Source organism: Mobula birostris, chromosome 21 (assembly GCF_030028105.1).
Source record: "Mobula birostris isolate sMobBir1 chromosome 21, sMobBir1.hap1, whole genome shotgun sequence".
In the NCBI taxonomy this organism is placed as follows: domain Eukaryota; kingdom Metazoa; phylum Chordata; class Chondrichthyes; order Myliobatiformes; family Myliobatidae; genus Mobula; species Mobula birostris.
In genome coordinates, this window is record NC_092390.1 from 41,712,569 (window position 1) to 41,728,472 (window position 15,904).

Here is a 15,904-nt window from a genome sequence, read left to right on the forward strand (position 1 = left end):
TGATCAATATAACCAGATACCCACATATTTTCCTTCTATAATTCATATAGAACATATTCTACTCAGGACAAAAGCCTTTGCATAAACCTTTCTTCTGAGCAAGTGGAAGATAAAAAGTAAATCTTTTTTATATTGGGACTGAAAATGCCACTATTATGTTAAATAAAATGTGATAAGCTTGAGCTATGCTGGCTTTACCATTCTGTGACAAAAATATAGGGAATGTTATCCGACAATCTGAATGTTATGAGTGGGTGAATAAATTCTGATGTTTAAAAACAGATTTCTTTAACAGTTCATAGCTTAAGTCTGTCTGCAACTTGGAAACAAAACTGTAGATTATCCATGGAATGCAAAGTTTCAAATTCAAATCTATCAACTAAGCTCAGGAAAAATGTAACAATTGCAAATTAACATACACTCTTACTAATACTTAGCTGAATGTGTTTCAGTGATAGACTTACCAGTTAGGTTCACATGTGGTGCCAATTGGACTAACAGTGTAACTGCTCCAGCCGAAGGTGGGTGGGATGGTCCAGATGAAAGAAAACACCCAAATGAAGACAATGCCAAGGGCAGCGTGCTTTCCTTGCAAACGAATATTACCCAGTGGTCGGCAGATCACAAAATATCGCTCAAAGGCTAATACTGCTAATGACCAAAGTGCCACAATCCCTGAAAAACAGACACAGAACCCTAATAATCACATCTGTAATTTCTATTTATCAAATTGTGTTCACACAAGTATACAAAGTATCTAAAGTATACCATCCATACAACATTCCATTATAATTCAAGCAGATTAAACAATTTTTCGTTCAATCATCCCTTACTATGGGACATAAGTATCTCCCACCAAAATGCAGAAATGCATAACTGGAACCAAGATAAATTGGCGATTTACAAAAAATTATAAATAATCTCACTGATATAAAAATAACACATTCTGTGGATCACACACAAAATGCTGGAGAAACTCAGCAAGTCCAGCAAGATCTATACACGGGAGAAAGCAGTCGAAGTTTCAGGCTGAGACCCTTTGTCATCAGGATTCACTGGGATTAAGGGTCTCGGCCCCTCTATAGATTGTTTACTCCCCTCTATAGATGCTGCCTGCATTGCTGAGTTGTTCACTGAAGGCACAGTCTTTTCAGTTCAATAGATCCACTTAATCCAAACTAATAATTTCAGTAGATGAAAAGTTGTGGTACTTAATAAATAAGTAAGTAACGTTCTCAATAAATATGACTGACTAGCTAGACTCCTCTCTCCACCCATACAGTCACTGGCGGAAACGTTTTTGATTTAGAATTTCCTTATCAAGCCATCATCTACCACTTTCACCTCCTGTCCTGATAATACTATTAAATCCTAAACATCAAAAATCATTTTAAGGTAAATAAGATGCTTTGTCAGCAAGCATCTCTTTGAATATTTGAGGCTCTCACATTGAACCATACTGAATAACAATGTGTAACATAATTTATTGAATTTGCCAGACCGATCTGCAGAGAAGATCAGAAATGACTGCTCCTCATTTACAAGTCCAAAATGAACAAGTTGAAATTCCTACTGTAATTAGTCATCAACATCATAAGTAGGTTATTTGATGAAGCACTCAACAAAATGTTCCTTCAATAAAAATATTATCAAGAATATTGCACACTAACATAAATACTATAATTCTCGATGATTCATGGCATAGAAACAATTCTTGATATGTTCTGCTCATACTCTTCTTACTCAATCTGAGTTTCCCACCTGCTTTAAGAAGGCCACCATCAGCCCAGTACGGAAGAAAAGCAAAGTAACATGCCTTTCTCACTATGATGACTTGATGGTTCTGACATCCACCATCATGAAATGCTTCACGAGACTGGTCATGACACTCATCAGCTCCAGCCTCCTAGCCAAACCCTACCCACCGGAGTGAGTTCCTCGTGGTGAGATCAGTCTGAGGCTCTTCCGCTAATTTGTGTTTTTAGATGATGTCACCAAAAGGCAAACCATAGATGAGAAAAGGGGGAAAGCCAAAACTAGATGAATGAAAAACTCCTGAATTAAAGATGTGGGAGTGGAGAATTTACCATTTGCATGATCTTCAATGCATATGATTCTCTTCTAAAGACCGGTTCGTCAACCTAGTGAAGGTTGACTAACCCTTCCAGGAGGAGAGCCAAGGAGAGATTTTGGAAAAGAATGATTTGCTCCACCACGTCAAAGACTGCAAATCCCAACTGATTGAGTTGCCGCTCTAAGTTTTGAACCCCTCTCAGTAAATAAGGCTGCAGCTGCTTCTTTTACCTTAATGATCACAGAATCTAAATGAAAAGGAATTAATTGGAATGGAGGAGAGGGATATGGGCCAAATGTGGGCAAATGGGACTAGCTTAGATGGGTATTCTTGATTGGTATGAACGAGTTGGGCTGAAGGTCCTGTTGCCATGCTGTATTGTTCTCATTCATTGACTAAGCAGGAGTAGCCGAATGACCTATTCTACTTCACACACTCCGGAGAGTGTCATAACGCCTGGGCCCTCTATGCATGTTGGCAGCATTTCCCCTACAAACCATTATTCAGGGACATGATTTGAAAAAAGTGCCTTTCCACTTTGTGAAAAGGTTGAAAATGTTTATGTTTTTGCAAAGACCTAAAAGAAATTGAAAACTGAGCCATCAAAGTTTTTACTTCAGGTAAGGTTGGAAGATTCTTTAATTGGTTAACAGTACACTGATGAACAACAGCAGATGTGAAAGCAGGTACCTGAAATGGTGTTTACCATCTTGGCTAAGTACTGCAAGAATTAGGAGCAGCACTAGTAGATCATTTGATACTTTGTGCCAACACTACCTTTTATCGAAGCCTTGGTTGATCTCCTACCTCAGTGCTACTTCCTAAACTATCACTATATAACTGTATATCCAGAAACCAATCAGTCTCTATTTTAAATGAACTCTGACGGAATTTCTGAAGTCTACTAGAGTTGAGAATTGCAAAGAGTCACCATCCTCTGAAAGATGAAATTTCTGTTCCTCTTGACCCAAATGGCCTAAGATTCAATGAAATGGTTTCTCTAGCCATTTTTTTTCCTAATTACTCCCTTCACCTATTAGCCTTCAGTGGCTTGTGAACAAGGACACTCAGGTCTCTTTGACCATCTGCAGTTTCACCACATAGCAACTACTCTGTTTTTTTGTAAATGCACCGAAATGGATAACCTCACATTTCATCACGTTATTCCACCTACTTTATTCTCACCCACACACTTTAGCCTATACATTGTCCTTTTCAAATTGTCCTCCCTCCTCATAATCCCATCTAATTCTGTATCATCAGAACACACAAGTGAAATAAAAAGGGAATCAATTGTTGTTCATGGTTGTTGAAAAAAAAGGCTAAAATTATATTAGCTATGTACTTCTGAAATCTCAAAGGTTGTTTCATTAGATTATTATAAAAGTTGTATGTCTAGTATTGACAAAAAGTAGTTTTGTCACTGTGAGCTCATGAAGGACTAGACCCAGGTGTGGAGAAATGGCAGGAAGAGAGAGAAACGAGAGTTAAACGTCGGAATCAGAGCCTTGGAGGAGGGACTGAGTGACACCATGGGATAATTTGTCCTCTCAGACACAAATCTGCTCATCGCAGGAGCTATGGATAGCAGGCTCATGTCTCAAACAGGAGCAGAGGAAAGGCAGGATCCCCAAGAAGAGATGGAAACAAGAGATTAAACACTGGAATACCAAAAGAGCCTCAGAGGAGCAACTGAACAACACCACGAGACAATTCATTCTGTCCAACACAATGATCCCCTTAAGGCGGCACTGAATGGGAGGCCTCTTTAAGTAATCATAGGCTGCGGGAAACAAATGCCAGCCACAATTAACTTGACAAGATTAATCCAAAAACACAAGATGTAACAACTCTAGTTAAGACACTGATTAGTAAATACAGGTGTACAAAAACCCCAGAAGCTCAACGCTCTACGGCAAGCCACAAGGCTCATGACATGTTTTGGCACATTGGGAAGCACACTAAAATACTGTCTAATCCTGCTCATTATTTTTCACCTAGTAATTTTAAAGAAGAGTATTGTTTAAGGTAGGGGCATAAGAACAAGCAAAGCATAAATAGAGTATGTCAGCAGTCATGAACAGTAGTGAACAAAGCAGAGAATCTGCTAGTGAGTGAGAGATAGTGAGCAGCCGGAGGTCTGATAGCTTGACAGAGAACATTAACAGTTTTGGGCCTATTTTTTTCTGATTTCCTTTCCCCAAAGACGCTGTTTGCTGCTGTCCTCTTCAATATTTCCAGCTTCAAACCCTGACTTTCCATTCTAATTTGTTGCTTTCCAGACTTTGCAATCTTTCACGCTTACTGTCACACACAAATAGAGTGCATTTATAGTGATCACTGGTTCCTAGTTTCTAGGGCTTGTACAATTTACCTCACACTTCCAGGATCTCCTATCAATTCCAGAATCTTAAACTGCTTGCACCACCACCGTCTATCCCATTCCTAAATCGCAGCTCTTACTCCCAGGCCAGTTCCCATCTCAGCAACTAGCTTTAATATATCAACTCTGGAACATCCATGTCACATCATGAACAGTACCGCTAAAGACTTAATTATTTACAGACCGACTGCTCTTAAAGTCAGCAAATATTTCATAGTTCCATCCAACTATTTGCTAGCAAAAATGAACAAAGTTAACCATGTGTACAGCAATCCATGTGCAAATACTGCCAGACAGAAAGGATGAAGATTAGATTTATTCACATTAAAAACCTCTGCAAATACTTTGTTCTCTCAATCAATTTGGAAAAGTCACTTTGAATATCATCAACCTCCCTAACATTTTTTTCTTTTGGCTGAAAAGTCTTCCAGCATCAGATAACTGAATTGCCACAACCAGAAACCTAGGCTGATAACCCAAACCCTGATGCCTTTATGGTTGCTTAAGGTTGTCAGGTCTGGGGATGGTAGTGGGGAGAAGCTCCCACTACCAATTAAATGTTCCCAATGCTGCGTTTCTCAAATAGCCAAGTCTAGCCCCTGACTTTCACATGTGGCTTACTACGAAGCCCGGCAGAACTGTTTCTTCTGACAAGAGAAGGGGAAAAGGTGGGTTACTGGCACCTTAAAACCAGTCACTTCGGGCAGATGGGGCTTGTCTTGTCATGGTTGGCAGCTTATCTAGGAGAAGGAAACCTCCAGTCTCAACCCTCTGCTGCCTTGCGGCTATACCCACTCATGGGGAAGGCTTCAGGTGTAATCTCACAGGAAATATCCGAAGCTGAAGTCCTTAAGGCAGTCCCAGGCTGGGTTCAACGATGACTCCTGCGACGCCGCTGATGCCAAACTGTATTGGTCTCTGCCATTCCTTTGGATTCATCAGCTGCGCGGAGAGGGGGAGCCTGGTGCATGGACAACGGCTTGCTCTTCATAACGTACTGCCCTGGCTTGCTTGTTATGTAGACAGCTGGCAAGTGACATCCATGGTCGACCGTGACCAATAGTGAGCCTCGGATACCTTTAATTTAACCCTTGCCTGAAAAATCAAACTACTCATTGGTCTTACTCTGCTGTATTATTCTGTCGTTCAGCCTTTCTTTTGATACGATGTCATGCCACTATATTCAATACCTGCTTGAGCTCAGTTTGCATTGTACAGAACAACTGCCAAGAATGCAGAAATATAATAAGATATACACTCACACTTATGAAAGACAATTAGAGATGGGCAATAAATAACTGGCCTTATTATTTGGGATGCCCAAATGGTAAATGTGAATAATTTTAAAAATATGGAATTAATTAGGCAAATTCAGCCTTATAAACTATTTTGCTAACTTCTCCTGGATAGACAACTAACAACACTGATGTCAAACTGGATCGAAACCACAGGAAGGGAAACAGAAAAGAGGCATGAATTGGCCAACGAATCTGCTCCCCATGAACCACAACTAGATTTCAAGATTCAAAGAAATGCTTAGAAAATTACCAAGTGTGATATTGGGGCAGAAATGCTAAAGGAGGCTTTATTGGGACTAGCGTGCAAGCTGCAATCCTCCAAGCAGATCATGATTCCAAACTTGCTATATAAAGCAATGCTGTAGTTACCTTAAGGGAAGCAGCTTCATATGTTCTGGCTAGACATTGTATGGACCACACATCAAAAGTTGAAATAAATCTAGTTTGAAACTTCCTAATGGAATTTAATGACAATAAAAGAAAACTGCATATTGGCTGGTTGTGTTAAAAGAAGGAGGCTCGGGAGCAAGGTCTAAGAGAGTTAGATGATCAACCCAAGGCCGCATTGTGCTTATGTGACAGACACCCTGTGTGTTTAGGGACATTACCAGAGTCAGAGAGCCCAAGGGTTTGGAGACAGAGGGCAGACGGTGGTCTCGTAGGCTTAAATCACCATATGGAAGACAGAAGCCCCAGAAGACCTGGTACAGCACAGGAGACTGAGGTCTTATGGGGTTTAAACTCAGCACTGGAGAGAGTGAGCCCAAATGGGTTTAAGGAGAAGCTGCACATTTAGTGCAGCTTACAAGATGGAGGCCTCGCTAGTTTGGGGAACAGTAAGAGATAGGAAGAGAGTGGTCCATGGGTTTAAGGAATAGCAAGAAAAGCAGAGGGCACATATAGACAGCCATTTTAGGTCTGACACTGAAAGAGATTATGAAAAATACAGGAAAGAGAGAGACAGGGTGAGGGCAGCAAGGAAGATGGAGGCCACGTGGAAGTAAGGATAGTAGAGGCAACAGATACCCTTTGGGTTTAAAGACATTGTGGGAATTCATGCCTTTTCATTTCAGGGTCTTTGATGTGAGATGCTCCCATGGGATAAATCCAGTACTGTCAGCTGGGAAATTGCCATTTGAACCCACTGAGATGTCTGCAGTGCTTGAGGAAACCATGTTCTGCTAACATAGTTTAATTTGAGGGGAGGGATATGGTGCAAAATATAATTGCAATGGTACAATTTTAAATGGGATGCTGCAGTAGAGAAAGCCTGAGATGAAAACACTCAAATCTCTGAAGCGAGAACAGTCTGGCTGTTGGCAAGAGACAAAGAATCTTTGGCTTTATAAACAGATGCATAAGGAGGATTTCAGTGGCATGGATAACTATAAAAGAGTGACTAGAATTTTACAGTATATAAAGGAAAAAGTAATGTAAGAGAAGCTTCTCAAACTAGAGAAAACAAGGGAAAGATTTGATGAGGAGTTAAAAATCATGAAAGCTTTTGTGAGAGTAAAGAACAAGAAACATTCTGGTGGAAGAAAGACAACAAACCAAACACAGATTTAAAGACGTACTCCAAAGTACTGAAGAAACCAATCTTTAAGAAGGTTTTCTTATTGGGATGTATGCATGATAAAGTGGTGAAAGCAATTTTAAATGATATGGATGAAAATATAGGTGGTCTGATCAGCAGGTATGACACAATAATTGGTGGAGTCATGGATAGTGAGTAAGATTGTCAAAGATACAGCAGGATATAGACCAGTTGGAAATTTGGGCAGAGAAATGGCAGGTAAAATTTAATCTTGACAAGTGTGAGATGATGCATTATGGGAGGTCAAATGCAAGAGGAAAGCGTAGTGTAAATGACAGGACCCTTAGGTGTACTGATGGACATAGAAATCTTAAGGAACAAATCCGTCGATCACTAAAAGTGGCAACTCAAATGGTAGGATGGTAAAGGCATATGACATGTTTGCCTTCATTGCTAGGGTCAGTGAGTATAAAAGTTGTCATATGCAGCTGCAGAAAACATTATTTTTGCCTGTTTTGGAGGGTTTACATTCCTAGGAAACCATTAGGACAACAAATTTTCATAATGTAAAAAATTGACAAAATATGTTGTTTCATTCACGTGTAACACCCTGGGAAAGGATTCACTGCTAATGTAATGGTTTTTCTGTAGAAGCACTGCTAATATAATGGTTTTTCTGTAGCAGCAGTGTTTGGGTTACAGCGAGAGATAATAGGGGCTTTGGAATGTGTGCCGTCCAATGAAGGGAGTGTTTTTTTCTTGTTGTGTGCTTGAGAATGAGGTGATCTGGGTCTTTTGTTCAGCGAGAGATGAAGAGAAAAGATACCAGAAAGGAGAGGTCGTACACAACAGGACAGAGTGGACTTGGAGTGGGACTAGGAGTCAACAAAGCCCGGGGAAATCGATGGAGGACCAACGGAAGGGAAAACATGAGCTCCAACTTGTACACATTAGATTGTTTCATTAAAATGGGCCCTTTTCTTTTTGTTTCCTTTAGTCAAATTAAAAATTATAAGGCTAAATCATTTAATTGCATATGGTTGTACTGTCTGTTATTTTTGTGGTACTGATTTGTAATGGGGGAACCGATCACACAGAGTTCACACAAACAGGAGGTTTTGCACCTCAGATTCCATATGTTTGGCGAGGCCAGAGACTATCTTCCTTAGACTAATGCCATCGGCCAAACCTAAGGGTCACATACGTTTTGAGTTCACTTAGTTCTTTTATTCTCCTTCCATAGGAAGGAAGTGGAGGCTGAGGAATGGGTGGAAAACTGATTCACCAGAATGTTGCCTGAATTGAGACCATATTAGCTAGAAGGAGAATTTGGATAAACTTCAATATTTAAAGGCTGAGGGGTGACCTCACGGGCATGTATACCTTTATAAAGAGCATAGATAGGAAAGATAGTCAGAGTCATTTTTCCAGAGTGGAAATATTAAAACTAGAAAGCCCAAGTTTAAGGATGAGGGGTAAAGTTTAAAGGAGAGTTGTGAGGCAGTATTTTTTTTTTTAAACAGAGTGCCAGTTGCCTGGCAACACACATCAAAGTTGCAGGTGAACGCAGCAGGCCAGGCAGTGTCTGTAGGAAGAGGTGCAGTCGACATTTCAGGCCAAGACCCTTCGTCAAGACTAACTGAAGGAAGAGTGAGTAAGGGATTTGAAAGTTGGAGGGAGAGGGGGAGATCCAAAATGATAGGAGGAGACAGGAGGGGGAGGGATAGAGCCAAGAGCTGGACAGGTGATTGGCAAAAGGGGATACGAGAAGATCATGGGACAGGAGGTCCGGGAAGAAAGACGGGGGTGGGGGGGACCCAGAGGATGGGCAAGAGGTATATTCAGAGGGACAGAGGGAGAAAAAGGAGAGTGAGAGAAAGGATGTGTGCATAAAAATGAGTAACAGATGGGGTACGAGGGGGAGGTGGGGCCTTAGCGGAAGTTAGAGAAGTCGATGTTCATGCCATCAGGTTGGAGGCTACCCAGACGGAATATAAGGTGTTGTTCCTCCAACCTGAGTGCGACTTCATCTTTACAGTAGAGGAGGCCATGGATGGACATGTCAGAATGGGAATGGGATGTGGAATTAAAATGTGTGGCCACTGGGAGATCCTGCTTTCTCTGGCGGACAGAGCGTAGATGTTCAGCAAAGTGGTCTCCCAGTCTGCGTCAGGTCTCGCCAATATATAAAAGGCCAGATCGGGAGCACCGGATGCAGTATATCACCCCAGTCGACTCACAGGTGAAGTGTTGCCTCACCTGGAAGGACTGTTTGGGGCCCTGAATGGTGGTAAGGGAGGAAGTGTAAGGGCATGTGTAGCACTTGTTCCGCTTACACGGATAAGTGCCAGGAGGGAGATCAGTGGGGAGGGATGTGGGGGACGAATGGACAAGGGAGTTGTGTAGGGAGCGATCCCTATGGAATGCAGAGAGAGGGGGGGAGGGAAAGATGTGCTTAGTGGTGGGATCCCGTTGGAGGTGGCGGAAGTTACGGAGAATAATATTGGTAGCCTCCAACCTGATGGCATGAACATCGACTTCTCTAACTTCCGCTAGGCCCCACCTCCCCCTCGTACCCCATCTGTTACTTATTTTTATGCACACATTCTTTCTCTCACTCTCCTTTTTCTCCCTCTGTCCCTCTGAATATACCTCTTGCCCATCCTCTGGGTCCCCCCCCCTTGTCTTTCTTCCCAGACCTCCTGTCCCATGATTCTCTCGTATCCCCTTTTGCCTATCACCTGTCCAGCTCTTGGCTCTATCCCTCCCCCTCCTGTCTTCTCCTATCATTTTGGATCTCCCCCTCCCCCTCCAACTTTCAAATCCCTTACTCACTCTTCCTTCAGTTAGTCCTGACGAAGGGTCTCGGCCTGAAACGTCGACTGCACCTCTTCCTACAGATGCTGCCTGGCCTGCTGCGTTCACCAGCAACTTTAATGTGTGTTGCTTGAATTTCCAGCATCTGCAGAATTCCTGCCAGTTGCCTGGAACGTGCAGGCACATTAAGAACTATTCTTAAAGAACAGGTGCAGTATATTGCAAAATCTCAAAATATTCCAAACAGTTTTACATCTAATAAAGAATTTTGAAGGTGTGCAATGTCGGGAATATTCTTGTCCATTTGTGTTTAGGAATTCCCTCAGTTAATAATGTGAGAAGAGCAGAGAATTTTGTGGTGATATTGATTAAAGAAGAATTGTTTAGGACTTCTAGAGAGCTCCACTACTCTTGCTAAAAATGGCATGGGATCCTTCACATCCATCTGAGTGGCATCCCAGCTGTGATAGCATATTTGACGTCGGAGCCCTCTGCGGTACTGCACTGGAATATGAACACAAGGGATTCTTCAGTTGCTGGAAATTCAGAGTAGGTCACACGAAATGCTGGTGGAACTCAGCATCTATGGAGGGGAATAAATACTCAACGTTTCGGACTGAGACCATTCGTCAGGAGTGTGAAACTAGCTTTTAATGGCTCGACTGCAGAGTGGACCATTGAAATCACAACGTTCCATTCGGGGTTGTGAGTGGTACTGACTGAGCCACATCTGGCACTGTAAAAGACAAAGACAGTGTGACAATGCCAATCTCCAGCAGCCAAGCTAGATATTTCATACCTCTGACTGTCTGTCCATCAAGCAGAGCCAGCATGGGATGTCCTAGAGGTCTTGAGTGAGAAGGAGAAAATGGAACCTGAGAGGAGATTCCGCAAGCTGACCCCAATTCTCATCTCACCACATCTCCTTCCTCGCCCATCACCCCCCTCTGGTACTCCTCCCACCTTTTCTTATTTCCATGGCCTGTCCTCTTCTACCAGATTCCCCCTCCTCCAGTTATGTATCTCCTTCACCAATCAACTTCCCAGCTCTCTACTTCACCCCTCTCTCCTTCCTCCCGGTTTCACCTATCTCCTTCTGTTTCTCCCAATCCCACCTTCTAACTCTGACTCCTCATCTTTTTTCCCCTCCAGTCCTGATGAAGTGTCTCAGCCCAAAACGTTGACTGTACTCTTTTCCATAGATGCTGCCTGGCCTGCTGAGTGTGTGTGTGTGTTGCTCGGATTTCCAGCATCTGCAGATTTTCTTTTCTTGGTCAACGTTATTTGGCAGAACGTTTCATTGCCAAAGCTCACAATCACCGAGGCCTGTCCTAGCTCAGAGTGAGAGGGACCCTTCCTATCTGATTCAATGCCACCCCGTGCCAGCTTCAAAATGGATGTGGTGTGGATAAGATGATCATCTACCTCCTCATGGAGTATGTGTTTCTTTAGATTGTCCAGAGAGGGTTGCAGTGGTCCTTGACAAGGTTCACCTAGAGCAACTGTGTAACACAATCCTCTCTGAGACATCAGCTCTTCCCAGTGAGGCATGCCAAGGTAAACATCACCTGCTGTTGGAAGACCATCAATCCCATGAATGACACACTTTGCTCTGTCCAAAACTTGTTGGACTTCCAGTGGAAGGAGATATCCACAAATGAACGCCATATTCCAAGTTGATGGATTGGATGCAGAGGGATGTAACGAACCCTGGTGCAGCCACTGCCCAGACTCAGTGAAAGTGGGCCACAGACAAAGGTTCCACTACCATTGTTTATCAATGGGCTGGGACTTGTGTGCAACCATCTCAACTATTTCACCGTCATGTTGTTTAAGGAGGAAGCATGAGTGGTGTTAATGCATTGTAAAGGAATGTGGTGAACTAAGTATAGATAAAGATCAGTCTTGACTGGATTAATTGCATATATGAAGAATAAAGTATATTCTTAGAAAAAAAGATTGTTTCACTACAAAACATTGCATATTCTGATTAAAGGTCATCATACTGAATGCTCACTTTCACTTTCCTTCAGCATTTTCTGATGACACCACTGTTGTTGACAGAATCTCAGATGGAACTGAGGAGGTGTACAGGCATAAGATAGATTGGCTGGTTGAGTAGTGTCACGCCAACACCCTTTGCACATTATCACCCAGACCAAGGATTTGATTGTGGACTTGAGGAAGGGGAAGTCAGGAGAACACAAGCCAGTTCTCATTGAGAGGTCAGGGGTGGAAAGAGTCAGCAGCTTCAAGCTGCTGGTCATCAACATCTCAGAGGATCAGTCTTGGGTTCCATACATTGATACAATCACAGTGACTATACTTCATTAGGACTTTGAAGAGATTTGGCACGTCACCAAAGACTGGCGAATGTTTACAGATATAGTGCGGAGAGTATTCTTACCTGGTTGCATCACAGCAAGGTATGGAGGCTCTAATTCACAGGATTACAGGAGGGTGCATTTCACACAGGCACAGCCCTCCCCACTATAGAGACAACTTCAAAGTGCAGAGCCTCAAAAAGGCAGCGTCCATCTGGGACGTGCCCTCTTCCCATTATTAGAAAGGAGGTGCAGGAGCCTGACGACCCACACTGAGCTTCTGCCCTTCTGCCATCAGATTTCTCAATGGTCCATGAACCCATGAACACGATCAGAATCAGGTTGATTATCACCGGCATGTGACGTGAAATTTGTTAATTTAGCAGCAGCAGTTCAATGCAATACATAATCTAGCAGAGAAAAAATAATAAATAAAATAAAAATAATAATACCGCTTTTGCATTGCAGCATTTAGTTATGAGTTCTATAACTAGTAGTAAATGTTATGTCTTGCACTGTTCTGCTGCCACAAAACTAATTTTACGAAATATTTCAGTGTTAATAAAGCTGGTACTGAATCTCTGTTTCTCTTTACAATCCAATGATCAGGTAATATTCGTTTTTATTTTGCTTTAACTAATTAAGGTTGCTGGCAGAGTAGTGCCAGATGACAGGAGGCGGCGGTGAGGGAGCAAGCAGAGGGGCGCGTTGAAATCCGTACTGGGTTGGAAGCTGGGCGCTCCCGTGTTCACTCGGTGCTGCCCCCCGGTGTTCGCTCGATGGAAGAACAAGCTGGACCAGGACAATTTACACTTTAGTCATGCCCCGCAGGGATCTGGGCTATATATTTTTTTCTTTGTGGCTGTATGTTTTCTCAAATCGGAACGATATGTGCTATGTGCCGTGTGCCGTGTGCCGTGTGCCGTTGGCAATGTGTTTTGTACCTTGACGCCGGAGGAAGGCTGTTTGAGTTAGGCTACATTCATGAACGGTTGAATGAAAATTAAACTTGAACTTGAGCTTCATCTCTGAGCATCGCTCCACCTAAACTACAATAAAAAGGCAGTAGGAAGATGACTTGCATTACTGCTTTCACAGGGTGCTAACAATTAGTTCGAGCAACTGACAGCCTTATAGTTTTGCGCGTCTGTGATTTTGCATCCTACAAAGCTCCGCTCACCTGCTCTGCACTTGAGTCAAATTGCAATTGCAATGAACTGTTAGCAGCAAGCTGGCTCTTGTGCTTTGGAAGAATTAGGTTAAGTTCCCATTCTCCCCTGTGGACCAATATTCTGTTCTACTTCCATTCTCACCCGAGGTGGGTCCCTCCAGTGTCTGCCTCTGTCTGATTAAAACAGCTTCTCCTCGCTATCAAGCCAAAACGGCTCCGTGTTCAAACTAAAGGCTAGTAGAAAGTTGACTTCAGTTCTACATCGTCGCCGTAGGTTTTTCCTCTCTGTGCTCTAGCGGTAAAAGCGGAAGTCCGCCCAGAAGGTTTTGGGACACAAATTTTATATTTCGGCCTTTTGTTTCAACGCCTACTTCAGTCTCTGGGAGCACTAGCTTACAGGACATGCTTACGTTTCTAGAGCATCTTCTGCCGGTGAAACCTGGCTTAACGGAAAAGGGGTGGAGATTTGAACCGGACTCAATAACCCTGAAGGAGGATCGCGGCAAAGCTCAGAAATAGCCACTTTTGCAGCAGACGGTCCTGAAATGCCGGCTTTATCCTTCCCTTTGACTGCAGGAACAGACTCATTCTCTGACTCTGTAGTATGTTCCGAGGTAATACACTTTACCTTCACTCCAGGTTTAGTAAACGCACGCGGAGCTTAAGGTCAGCGCACATTTCGCTGCAGATTTGAAGCCCTCCCTCCACACTCCGCGTCGAACCGCCAGCTCTGCACTAAGTTTTTCAATTTGAAACTGAGGAGGAAGCAAAGGGATTGCGATTCCTACTTCGGCAGCGTGTTGGGGATTAACCCTCTTTTCGACTGAACTGATACAATCGATCAGGTGATGCATTCATAATAAACTTCTGTTGAAAATACTTGGACTCCCAGAGATCCGTGATAGGCCATTATTCCTACCTAACCTGCTGCAGGAATTCTGTATTTTCACTGCAAACGCCCTGTGTCAGAAGCACAGAGCACTAATCTTCCATCAAGTAATACAATCAGGCCAACAGAAATGTCCGTATAGTGTACGTTTAATTCCCAACATAATTACTCACTATTTTCTTCCCTTGTTACCATCATCTATAACAGTTGACAGCCACCTTACTTGATACAAGAAATAAAGTTGATGACTAGCGTCTTCAAAAAGAAATGTGACTTACCAAAAAAAGTTACGGAAAATCCTTCCAAAACGCACGCCCATTCTCCCAGGACGAAATATCCATGCAAGTTGGTGACAAAGCTTAGAGTCCCGCCGATAATCGAGACGAGGAAATCAGCCAGGGATAAATTGAGAATGATGTAATTCGGAGGCTGCCTCAGCTGCTTATATTTGTACGTCACCAACAACACGGTGAAGTTTTCAGAAAGTGATAAAAATGTCACGAAAAACATTAAAGTCGCCAGGAGTTTGAAGTTCCAGGGTTCGATGGTGTTCAGGGGACCGCTGAACGGGTCGGCTCGTGGGGATATCGTGTTAGACAGGGTTGCGTTCACAGTACTTCTCCAAGAGGAATTCATCCTTTACGCTTGCCGGTTGGAGAAATTCGCCTTCAGCATCCACCAATCACTACAGGCTTGTTAATGTTGATCAAGCTGCAGCCCCAGTAAACAAACAAATAATATATATAAACTATAGATTATTTATTCCTTATCTACTTCACTGATTAAAATGCGCCTGGAGTTCTGCGCAATTAGTTAAACTATCTTCAGGCAGGAAACATCTGGCAGCATAGCCCTTGTTTGAAAAGGGAGGGGTACGGGGACCCTTTTTATACTGAAAGCGATGGCTTGAGGTTACAATGTGCACCACTGGAAGGTAAAGGGAACTATTTATGTTGGACCGGGAAACGATGAGCTCCCACAACACTGTTTCATAAATCTCAAGTAAATTGTCAAGATATTTTTTGAAGAGGGAACAGATTTGCTGTAACATCACGTCGCATTACATATATATATATAAAGCAAAAGTGCAGTATTTACTAACATCCCAGAGATCCGTCTGAAAGGGGTATTCGAACAAGGTTTTGCGTGATTTTGGGGGAAACGGTAACAAGTTTATCACAATGCAATTCAACAGGCTTTAAATCGGTCTGATGGACGGAACGCAATATATATCCAAATCAGAAGACAGGTGGGAGAGTCATATTTCGCTTGTATTACATTCCCAGCTGTAGTGTGCAATTTCAGTTCGGCTCGAACACGTTCTGATAACCATAGAACCATAGAACATTACAGCACAGAAACAGGCCTTTTGGCCCTTCTTGGCTGTGCGAACCATTTTTCTGCCTAGTCC

The 15,904-nt window shown here is 42.8% G+C and overlaps 1 protein-coding gene across 1 annotated transcript in view; it reads right to left on the reverse strand.

Annotated features, from left to right (window-relative positions):
• Positions 1-15,018, reverse strand: part of valopa (vertebrate ancient long opsin a) — a 32,957-nt gene extending 17,939 nt beyond the window's left edge. Inside the window, exons 1-2 of the mRNA XM_072239375.1 lie at positions 14,772-15,018; positions 465-675 (exon numbers count right to left, since the gene is read on the reverse strand). Coding sequence (XP_072095476.1) covers positions 465-675; positions 14,772-15,003 — 443 coding nt within the window. The 5' untranslated portion in view covers positions 15,004-15,018. The remainder of the gene's footprint in view (positions 1-464; positions 676-14,771) is intronic.
• Positions 15,019-15,904: the final 886 nt, after the last annotated feature.